The 12,249-nt window shown below is 36.2% G+C and overlaps 1 protein-coding gene across 22 annotated transcripts in view; it reads right to left on the reverse strand.

Annotated features, from left to right (window-relative positions):
• PPIP5K2 (diphosphoinositol pentakisphosphate kinase 2) overlaps positions 1 to 12,249 on the reverse strand; it is an 83,242-nt gene that overhangs the window by 63,264 nt on the left and 7,729 nt on the right. For all 22 annotated transcript variants that reach the window (XM_017651425.3, XM_073233315.1, XM_037011929.2 and 19 more), the window contains one exon: positions 4,741 to 4,936. In XM_017651425.3, the coding sequence (XP_017506914.3) occupies positions 4,741 to 4,936 (196 nt within the window). The remainder of the gene's footprint in view (positions 1 to 4,740; positions 4,937 to 12,249) is intronic.

A 12,249-nucleotide genomic window follows, 5' to 3' on the forward strand; every position in this document is an offset into this window, starting at 1 on the left:
CACAGAACAACACATTACAACAGATGAACCTAACAGACATCTACAGAACACTCCACCCAAAAGCAGTAAGATACGCATTCTTCTAAAGTGCACATGGAACACTTTCCAAAATAGATCATATACTAGGCCACAAAAAGAGCATCAGCAAATTTGGAAAGCTTGAAATTGTACCAACCAGGTTCTCAGACCTACAAAGGTATGAAACTAGAAATATGCAAAGAAAATGAAAAAGCCCACAAACACATGGAGGCTTCACAACATGCTCCTAAATAACCAATGGATCAATGACCAAATAAAAAGAGATCAAGCAGTATATGGAGACGAATGACAACAATAATTCAACACTGCAAAATCTATGGGATGCAGTGAAGGCCATGCTAAGAGGGAAGTATATTGCCATACAGGCCTACCTCAGGAAAGAACAATCCCATATGAACAGTCTAAGCTCACAATTAATGAAACTAGAAAAAGAAGAACAAATAAGGCCCAAAGTCAGTAGAAGGAGAGACATAATAAAGATCAGAGAAGAAATAAATAAAATCAAGAAGAATAAAACAATATAAAGAATTAATGAAAGCAAGAGCTGGTTCTTCAAGAAAATTAACAAAATAGATAAACCCCTAGCCAGACTTATCATGAAAAAAAGAGAGTCCTACACACATAGTAGGAAGAAACAGAAAATCTGAACAGACCAATTATAAGGAATGAAATTGAACTGATAATTTAAAAACTACCTAAGAATAAAATTCCTGGACGAGATGGCTTCACCGCTGAATTTTACCAAACATTTAGTGGAGACCTAATACCCATCCTCCTTAAAGTTTTCCAAAAAGTTGAAGAGGAGAGAATACTTCCAAACTCATTCTATGAGGCTGGCAGCACTCTAATACCAAAACCAGACAAAGACATCACAAAAACAGAAAATTAAAGACCAATATCCCTGATGATCACGATATAAAAGTATTTAACAAAATATTAGCAAACTGAATTCAAAAATACATCAAAAAGATCATCCATCATGATCAAGCAGAATTTATTCCAGGGATGCAAGGATGGTACAACATTCGAAAATCCATCAACATCATCCACCACATCAACAAAAAGAAGGACAAAAAACACATGATCATCTGCATAGATGCTGAAAAAGCATTCAACAAAATTCAACACCCATTCAGGATAAAAATGCTCAAGAAAATGGGTATGGAGTGACAGTACCTCAACATAATAAAGGTCATATATGACAAACCCACAGCGAACATTGTATTTAACAGCAAAAAGCTGAAAGCTTTTCCTTTAAGATCAAGACAAGGATGCCCACTATCCCCACTTTTATTCAACATAGTACTGGAGGTTCTAGCCATATCAATCTGTCAACACAAAGAAATAAAAAGCACCCAGATAGGTAAGGAAGAAGTTAAACTGTGACTGTTTCCAGATGACATTATAGTGTACATAAAAATCCCTAAAGAATCCAATCTAATACCAGAACTAATAACTGAATTCAGCAAAGTTGCAAGATACAAAATCAACACACAGAAATCTGCTGCATTCCTATATACTAACAATGAACTAGCAGAAAGAGAAATCAGGATAACAATTCCATTCACAATTGCACCAAAAAGAATAAAATATCTAGGGATAAACCTAAACAGGGAGGTGAAAGACCTATACCCTGAAAACTATAAGACACTCATGAAAGAAATTAAAGACACCAATAAATGGAAATACAGTCAATGTTGTGGATAGGAAGAATTAATATTGTCAAAATGGCATCCTGCCTAAAGTAATCTACAGATTCAATGCAATCCCTATCAAAATATCAACAGCATTCTTCAATGAACTAGAGCAAATAGTTCTAAAATTCATATGGAACCACAAAAGAACCCGAATAGCCAAGGCAATCCTGAGAAGGAAGAATAAAGCTTCACTTCATTACACTCCCCGACTTCAAAGTCCACTACAAAGCAACAATAATCAAGACAATTTGGTACTTGCACAAGAACAGACCCATAGATCAAAGACAATTTGGACCTACCACAGGAACAGACCCATAGATCAATGGAACAGAATAGAGAGCCCAGATATAAACCCAAACATATATGGTCAATTAATATCTGATAAATAAGCTATCAATATACAATGGGGAAATGACAGCATCTTCAACAGCTGGTATCGGCAAAACTGGACACCTATATGTAAGAGAATGAAACTGGATTACTGTCTAACTGCATACACAAAAGTAAACTCGAAATGGATCAAAGACCTGAATGTAAGTCATAAAACCATAAAACCCTTAAAAAACAACATAGGCAAAAATCTCCTCAATATAAACATGAGCAACATTTTCCTGAACACATCTCCTTGGACAAGGGAAACAAAATAAAAAATGAACAAATGGGACTACATCAAACTAAAAAGCTTCTGTACAGCAAAGGACACCATCATTAGAACAAAAAGGCATCCTCCAATAGAAGAAATATGGGAGAACATATTTGTACATGACGTATTTGACAAGAGGTTAACATCCAAAATATATAAAGAACTCTCATGCCTAAATGCCCAAAAAGCAAATAACCCTATTAAAAAATGGGTGGAGGATATGAACTGACACTTCTCCAAAGAAGAAATTCAGATGGCCAACAGGTACATGAAAAGATGTTCTCCACATAGCTAATTATCAGGGATATGCAAATTAAAACTGCAATGAGATATCATCTCACACCAGTTAGCATGGCCAACATCCAAAAGACAAGGAACAAATGCCAGTGTGGATGCAGAGACAGGGGAACCCTCCTACACTGCAGGTGGGAATGTAAGCTAGTTCAACCATTGTGGAGAGCAATATGGAGGTTCCTCAAAGAACTAGAAATAGAAATACTATTTGACCCGGGAATTCCACACCTAGGAATTTTCCCAAAGAAAACAAGATCCCAGATTCAAAAAGACATATGTACCTCTATGTTTATTGCAGCACTATTTACAATAGCCAAAATATGGAGGCAACCTTAGCATCTATCTGTAGATAAATGAATAAAGAAGATGTGCTACATATACACAATGGAATATGATTCAGCCATAAGAAAACAAATCCTACCATTTGCAACAACATGGATGGAGCTAAAGAGTATGATGCTCAGTGAAATAAGCAAGGCAAAGAAAAAGACAAGCACCAAATGAGTTCCCTCATTTGTGGAGAATAAGAATGAAGAAAAAGTGAAGGAACAAGACAGCAGCAGACTCACAGACTCCAAGGGACTAGTGAATACCAAAGGGGAGGGATGGGAGAGGGTTTGAGAAGGGTATTGGGGAACATTATGATTGGCACACATGGTGTGGGGGGGTCACGAGGAAGACAGTGCCACACAGAAAAGACAAGTAGTGACTGTGATATCTTACTAGGCTGACAGACAGTTTCTGCAATGGGGTATGTGGGGGACTTGTTAAAATGGGTGAATGTAGTAACCACAGTGTTTTTCATGTGAAACCTTCATAAGAGTGCATATCAATGATTCCTTAATAAAAAATAAAATTAATTTTAAAAAGTCTCTCAGAATTCATCATTAATGTCTCAAGGTCTATGATTTGAAGCTTCCACCAGAATTTAGCAAATAGGCAACTCCTACTTAATCAGTTTCCAGCTCCTGTTGTTGTTAAGGAGAACCTTTTTCTTACCAAGAGATAACAAATGGGATATGATCTTAGGTAGAACTTAGTCTTTACAGGCAAAAAAAAAAACAGCTTTCATAGGAGGAACCAAATAGCAATAAGGAAGAACATCTAACCCTCAAGGATAAGGAAATGTTAAGATTCTCTGAAGGATTTCAGTCTATGAAGACCAAGGCCTTGGCTTCTTTATAGGTCACAGAACACAAAAAGTCTCAACCCTGCTCATTCTCTTATTGCAGAAAGAAAAAAGGAGATGCTTCTGAAACACCTAGCTAAACTGATAGTTTAACACAGTTAGAAACTACATATTTTGGTAACAAGAACAAATTAATATGAATACATTTAAAACTGAGCACACATCCTTTAAATTATAATTCTTACTGAGCAAATTCCCTTAATTTATAGATTCTTAAGTGATAAATTTTCAGATATACACTTACTAATTTTGATTGGTGGGTTTTACTATGAAGTAACACTTCCCTATGAACAAATACTTAAGCTTAATTGATATTTCAGTTCACCTTATAACAAGTCAAATCTAAAATTTAAATAGTAAGTTCTTAAGAAATAAAGTATGAATATGTATGAGGAATAATAGATCACTTTCTATTTGGCAAATGCATAACAGCCTAAAATATTCAATAATTCAGTAACTTATCCTAAGAAATACAGAATTGCAAAGATACTCATTCAAAGAGTCCATCAGTCTTATTTTTAATAGTGAAAACTGGAAACTATCTGTTAGGATATTGGCTGAAATGAAAATCCACATGATAATAGATTAAAACACAATTAAAAATCAGGTTTTCAAAGAATGATATGGAAGGAGTAAAACCTTTTGATATAATCAGTGAGAAAATTATATATAAAATTACGTATGTACCAAATGTGAAATTTGTTCTTAAAAAATACATGCAGAAAAAAGATGGAAAGATGTATCAGAATGTTAATATTACTTATCTGTGTAGGTGAATGTAACTTTGCCTTTGTATTTCATTTAATATTCTACAATTAATAGGTATTAGTTTTACAAGTAGACAGCATAAATGGGTTTTCCTCCCCATCTCTCAATACCTTTAGAATGGAAAGAAATAAGACAATCACATAAAGGCCAGTTTTCCACTGGTTCATTCAAAATAACGTCCTCTTCAAAAACTACTACTGTGATGTATTTAAATAAGGAGATCCGTTCAAGAATTTCCTTCATTGGTTTGGATTTGGATTTCTTTGCCATGGAACATATTCCAACCACGATCTGCCTTTCTGGTGGCTAAAACAGAAAAGAAACAGCAACAAAAAAAATCAGGGTGACATAATAAGAACTCTGGAGTACAGCTATCTTCAGTCTTTTTCAGATTACAAAGCATGTGATGAATCAATGAAAGTGACACATTAAACCACAAAAGGCATTTTTCAAAAGTGTATTGTTAAATATTTAATAAAATAGTTTTGCACAAAGGTCTGGAAAAATTCTAAACCAAAAAAACTTTCAAAACATTTGTTACTATTTTCATCCTGATTTCAAGCTTAAACAAATACTCCTTTAACTGTCTCTAGCATTTATTTACTTTCCCCACACCAGGAAGGGGTAAACAAGGGCCAAAACCTATTTAATACAAGTAAAAAGGCCAACAGGAGTGAGATAAAGAATTCATTTGCCTAAAATAAGATGCTCTGATAACAAAGCTATACAGTGTTTACCTACTTTTACAGATTGAGCTTGAATATGAGTTGGTCACCAATGACAACCTGGAAGGAAATTTTGGAGAAAGGCACACTAATAGAGTCAATGTCCAATTTCTTACTCAACATCCTACTTAATGCTGCTGCTTATCCCTGGAACCCTTTTGCTATAGCTCAAAGAACATGATTTGGACTGAAACTAAAAAAAGCAAGATATAGAAATAACATGAGTAGTTCACAGGTTTATAAAATCACTCAAGGTTCATTCTGAGGTCTTTGCATTCAGGGGCTTAAAGTTTTATCAAATATGTAAAGCAATGCCCAGTTTTTCATTTCAATTCTTCCCTCTCCCATGGTATTTTACATACTTTATATGACATTATAATCTGGACTCAAAAGTGTTTTACTAGACTTTCTCTAATTATAAATCTAAAAATAAAATTGGATAACATAATTAAATGATCATCTTCATGTCTTGAATTATATTTCTTCATTGCTTCCTCTAATTCATATGGAATGCAAAGTTTAATTGCCATTGGATTTGATTTTAAGTAAAAGATTGTAAATCCTAACTGCCCTGCAATCTGCTGTCTTTCCCCTTCTGATCATACACTTTTAAGTTCCTTAACTCAATTCTTTCCTGATAAAAGCCTTGTCATAGCTCATTATGACATTCCTAAAGATTTCTGCAGACAATAAAATGTAGTCAACTAACATTTCACACTAATTTACACTTAAAAAAAAAGGCTAATATTTTAAGCATTCTTTATCATAGATCTGTTTAAGGAATATGTAATCATTGGTTAGGATGAACTAGAAATATTCAAGTTTAGAATGTACAAATAAGCCTATGTTATTAAGACAAAATTATACAATTTTTCTATTAGGTAAAACCTTAAAAGCATGAAAATAATTTTTAAAACATATCCAAGTTATTCTATTAGATTTAATATCTAAAATGAAATTCACATCTTTGAAATCTTAAAAACAGAATTATATGGAAGAAATCATTTTACCAATTATATGTCAAATGAACCAAATTAAGCTCTTCAAAAGTGACAACCATGCATGACAGATGTAAATTCAATTTAATTAATACCAATATTCCAAGAACTATATTAAGAGCTGATGAGTTAGACATATAGAAACTACCTATCCTCAAAGTACTTAGAGTCTAACAAGGAACACAGTAATAACACACACATTATAATACATGGAGCAGAAGTATAAATGCCATGGTACAAAAACAGAACTGAGGAAGTGTTCAAATTTCTCATGGGGAAAAGAGTAAAGAGGAGGAAAGAGTGAATAATGTGAAATCTGAGCAGCATTTTGAATAATGAAAAACAGTTCACACAGTATTTTTAAAAGGGCATTTAACAGAGGTAAAGGAGCATATACAACAGCAAAAGAGGCATGGTACAACATGGGGTATGTGGGAAATAAAGATCTGATACTTTAAAACAGAAAAAGTAGAGGGATGAGATGTCAGTACAGTTCTAGATATGAGTAAGAGATCAAAGTCCTTATTTGTAAGAGGGCTGGACTTGATCCATCAGTGGTGTTCAGAAGAACTCTAGAGAAAAGGGGTCAAAGGTAAAAGAGGTTGAGTCCAGAGTACCTTCTAGCCTAAGAGAAGCCAGAGAAGCTCTACTTTTATGTTTACTTACTATATTTTCAGATAAGACTTCAGATGAAGAAAGATTTTGGCTGCTAAGAGAAGCTTGAGTATATTATTTTTTCTGGGGTGAGGAGGGGATGGGACAGGATTTAAATGAGTGACATTCTGATTTACATTTCAGATACTTGTAACTGCACTGCAAAAGGTGGGGTTAAATAACTATGAAGAAGGATCTAAAGAGTCATCCAATACAAAAGACCCGAATAGCCAAAGCAATCCTGAGAAGGAAGAATAAAGCTGGAGGGATTACGCTTCCCAACTTCAAGTGCTACTACAAAGCCACAGCAATCAAGACAATTTGGTATTGGCACAAGAATAGGCTCATAGACCAATGGAACAGATTAGAGAGCCCAGATATAAACCCAAACATATATGGTCAATTAATATATGACAAAGGAGTTATGGACATACAATGGGGAAATGACAGCCTCTTCAACACCTGGTGGGCAAAACTGGACAGCTATATGCAAGAGAATCAAACTGGATTATTGTTTAACCCCATATACAAAAGTAAACTTGAAATGGATCAAAGACCTGAATGTAAGTCATGAAACCATAAAACTCTGAGAAGACAACATAGGCAAAAATCTCCTGAATATAAAACAGGAGCAACTTCTTGCATCTCCTCAAGGAAGAGAAACAAAAGCAAAAATGAACACAGGGAAAGATGGCGGCGTGAGAGGAGAGACAGAGGCTTCTTCCTAAAACTCGATACAATTAGAAAATTTAATTGGTGCAACTAATACTGAGAGAGCAACAAGAAAGAGGATGGCATCAGACTGCACACACCTGGAGAAAAAGAGCAGACCTCAGCCAATGGGGTAATGTACCAGAGCTGTGGCTCCGCGGGACCCGAGCCCCTCCCCAACCCCAGCTCACCGGCAGGAGGAAGACAAACAGAGCAGGGAGGGAGTGGAAGGCTTGGGACTGCTGAATGCCTAGCTCCGGAGATCTGTGCTGGGAGCACAAACCTACATTTCATGGTGCTTTCATGAGACTCGCATGACTACTGGGTTGGAAAGTTAGTTAATACAGGCAGAGTTCCTGGGGAGACTGGGATTCTGGCTGCTTGTGGAAAGCAGGGATCCATATCTGGCTGCTCTGGGACAAAAACTTATACCTGTGTGCCCGGCCCACTGGCTCAGGCAGTGGAGACAGGCACAGCAGCCAGGAGGCAAGGAACAGCTCTTTTCTACCCCCAGGCAACAGTACTGCTCCCCTGCTACCCCCGACATTGCTTCAGGGGCTCAGCAGCTCCAAAATAGAGCTTCTGGACACTAGAGGGCGCCATATACAAACATGAAACACCAAAGGAACCTTGTCCAGAGTAAATTGTTAATACAACTCCTGAGAAAGATTTAAAATATATGGACCTTGTGACTCTTCCTGAAAGGGAGTTCAGAATAAAAACCATCAACATCCTAATGGAGGTATGGAAAGACATCCAAGAACTCAGGAATGAATTCAGGTCAGAGATCCAGTTGTTAAAGAACACGATGGAGGGTATTAAAAGCAGGTTGGTTATGGTGGAGGAGACAATAAATGAAATAGAAACCAGAGAAGAGGAATACAAAGAAGCTGAGTCACAGAGAGAAAAAAGGATCTCTAAAAATGAAAGAATATTGAGAGAATTGTGTGACCAATCCAAGCACAACAATATTCGCATTATAGGGATACCAGAAGAAGAGAGAAAGGGATAGAAAGTGTCTTTGAGGAAGTAGTTGCTGAAAACTTCCCCGATCTGGGGAAGGACATAGTCTGTCAGGCCATGGAGATCCACAGATCCCCCGACACAAGGGACCCAAGGAAGACAACAGCAAGACACATAGTAATTAAAATGGGAAAGATCAAGGATAAGGACAGACTGTTAAAAGCAGCCAGAGGCAGAAATAAGATCACATACAAAGGAAAGCCCATCAGACTAACATCAGACTTCTCAGCAGAAACCTTACAGGCCAGAAGGGAGTGGCATGATGTACTTAATGCCATGAAGCAGAAGGGCCTGGAACCAAGATTACTTTATCTGGCAAGATTATCATTTAAATTTGAAGGAGGGATTAAACAATTTCCAGATAAGCAAAAGATGAGAGAGTTTACCTCCCACAAACCATCTCTGCAGTCAATTTTGGAGGGACTGCTATAGATGGAAGTGTTCCTAGGGTTGGACAGCTGTCACCAGAGGTAGTAAAATCACGGTAGGGAGGGTGGAACAGTTGATTGCAAGGCAAATGAAAAATTAAATCGACTATTCCCAAAGTCAATCAAGGGATAGACAAAAAGTACATAATTTGATTCCTAATATATAAAGAATGAAGGAGGAAGAAAAAGGAGGAGAAATAGAAAAGAACCTTTAGATTGTGTTTGTAAAAGCATACTAAGTGAGTTAAGTTAGACTCTTAGATAGTAAGGAAAGTAATCAGGAACCTTTGGTAACCACAAATCTAAAGCCTGAAATGGCAATAAGTACATACCTATCGATAATCACCCTAAATGTAAATGGACTGAATGTACCAATCAAAAGACACAGAGTCACTGAATGGATAAAAAAACAAGACCCATCTATATGCTGCTTACAAGAGACTCACCTCAAACCCAAAGACATGTACAGACTAAAAGTCAAGGGATGGAAAAAGATATTTCATGCAAACAATAGGGAGAAAAAAGCAGGTGTTGCAGTACTACTATCAGACAAAATAGACTACAAAACAAAGAAAGTAACAAGAGATAAAGAAGGACATTAAATAAAGATAAAGGGCTCAGTCCAACAAGAGGATATAACCATTATAAATATATATGCACCCAACAGAGGAGCACCAACATACCTGAAACAAATACTAACAGAACTAAAGGAGGAAATAGAATGCAATGCATTCATTTTAGGAGACTTCAACACACCATTCACTCCAAAGGACAGATCCACCAGACAGAAAATAAGTAAGGAACACAGAGGCACTGAACAACACACTAGAACAGATGGACCTAATAGACATCTAGAGAACTCTACACCCAAAAGCAACAGGATACACATTCTTCTCAAGTGCACATGGAACATTCTCCAGAATAGACCACATACTAGGCCACAAAAAGAGCCTCAGTAAATTCCAAAAGACTGAAATCCTACCAACCAACTTTTCAGACCACAAAGGTATAAAACTAGAAATAAATTGTACAAAGAAAGCAAAAAGGCTCACAAACACATGGAGGCTTAACAACACGCTTCTAAATAGTCAATGGATCAACGACCAAATTAAAATGGAGATCCAATATATGAAAATAAATGACAAAAACAACACAAAGCCCCAACTTCTGTGGGATGCAGTGAAAGCAGTCTTAAGAGGAGAGTATATAGCAATCCAGGCATATTTAAAGAAGGAAGAACAATCCCAAAAGAATAGTCTAATGTCACAATTATCAAAATTGGAAAAGAAGAACAAATGAGGCCTAAAGACAGCAGAAAGAGGGACATAATAAAGATCAGAGAAGAAATAAACAAAATTGAGAAGAATAAAACAATAGAAAAAATCAATGAAACCAAGAGCTGGTTCTTTGAGAAAATAAACAAAATAGATAAGCGTCTATTTTGACTTATTAAGAGGAAAAGAGAATGAACACACATCAACAGAATCAGAAATGAGAAAGGAAACATCACAACAGACCCAACAGAAATACAAAGAATTATTAGAGACTATTATGAAAACCTATAAGCTAAGAAGCTGGAAAACCTACAAGAAATGGACAGCTTCCTAGAAAAATACAACCTTCTAAACTGACCAAGGAAGAAACAAAATCTAAACAAACCAATTACCAGCAAAGAAACTGAAATGGTAATCAAAATAATACCCAAGAAAAAAACACCCGGGCCAGATGGATTTACCTCAGAATTTTATCAGACATTCAGAGAAGATATAATACCCATTCTCCTTAAAGTTTTCCAAAAAATAGAAGAGAAGGGAATACTCCCAAACTCATTCTATGAAGCCAACATCACCCTAATACCAAAACCAGGCAAAGACCCCACCAAAAAAGAAAATTACAGACTGATATCCCTGATGAACGTAGATGCAAAAATACTCAATTAAATATTAGCAAACCAAATTCAAAAATATATCAAAAGGATCATACACCATGACCAAGTGGGATTCATCCCAGGGATGCAAGGATGGTTCAACATTCGAAAATCCATCAACATCATCCACCACATAAACAAAAAGAAAGACAAAAACCACATGATCATCTCCATAGATGCTGAAAAAGCATTTGACAAAATTCAACATCCATTCATGATAAAAACTCTCAGCAAAATGGGAATAGAGAGCAAGTACCTCAACATAATAAAGGCCATATATGATAAACCCACAGCCAGCATCATACTGAACAGCGAGAAGCTGAAACCTTTTCCTCTGAGATCGGGAACAAGACAGAGATGCCCACTCTCCCCACTGTTATTTAACATAGTAGTGGAGGTCCTAGCCACGGCAATTAGACAAAACAAAGAAATACAAGGAATCCAGACTGGTAAAGAAGAAGTTAAACTGTCACTATTTGCAGATGACATGATATTGTACATAAAAAACCCTAAAGACTCCACTCCAAAACTACTAGAACTGATATTGGAATACAGTAAAGTTGCAGGATACAAAATTAACACACAGAAATCTATGGCTTTCCTATACACTAACAATGAGCCAATAGAAAGAGAAAACAGGAAAACAATTACATTCACAATTGCATCAAAAAGAATAAAATACCTAGGAATAAACCTAACCAAAGAAGTGAAAGACCTATACCCTGAAAACTATAAGACACTCTTAAGAGAAATTATAGAGGACACTAACAAATGGACACTCATCCCATGCTCTTGGCTAGGAAGAATTAATATTGTCAAAATGGCCATCCTGCCCAAAGCAATATACAGATTTGATGCAATCCCTATCAAATTACCAACAACATTCTTCAATGAACTGGAACAAATAGTTCAAAAATTCATATGGAAACACCAAAGACCCCTAATAGCCAAAGCAATCCTGAGAAAGAAGAATAAAGTGGCGGGGATCTCACTTCCCAACTTCAAGCTCTACTACAAAGCCATAGTAATCAATACAATTTGGTACTGGCACAAGAACAGAGCCACAGACCAGTCGAACAGATTAGAGACTCCAGACATTAACCCAAACATACATGGTCAATTAATATTCGATAAAGGAGCCATGGACATATAA

Source organism: Manis javanica, chromosome 1 (genome assembly GCF_040802235.1).
Source record: "Manis javanica isolate MJ-LG chromosome 1, MJ_LKY, whole genome shotgun sequence".
Classification (NCBI taxonomy): domain Eukaryota; kingdom Metazoa; phylum Chordata; class Mammalia; order Pholidota; family Manidae; genus Manis; species Manis javanica.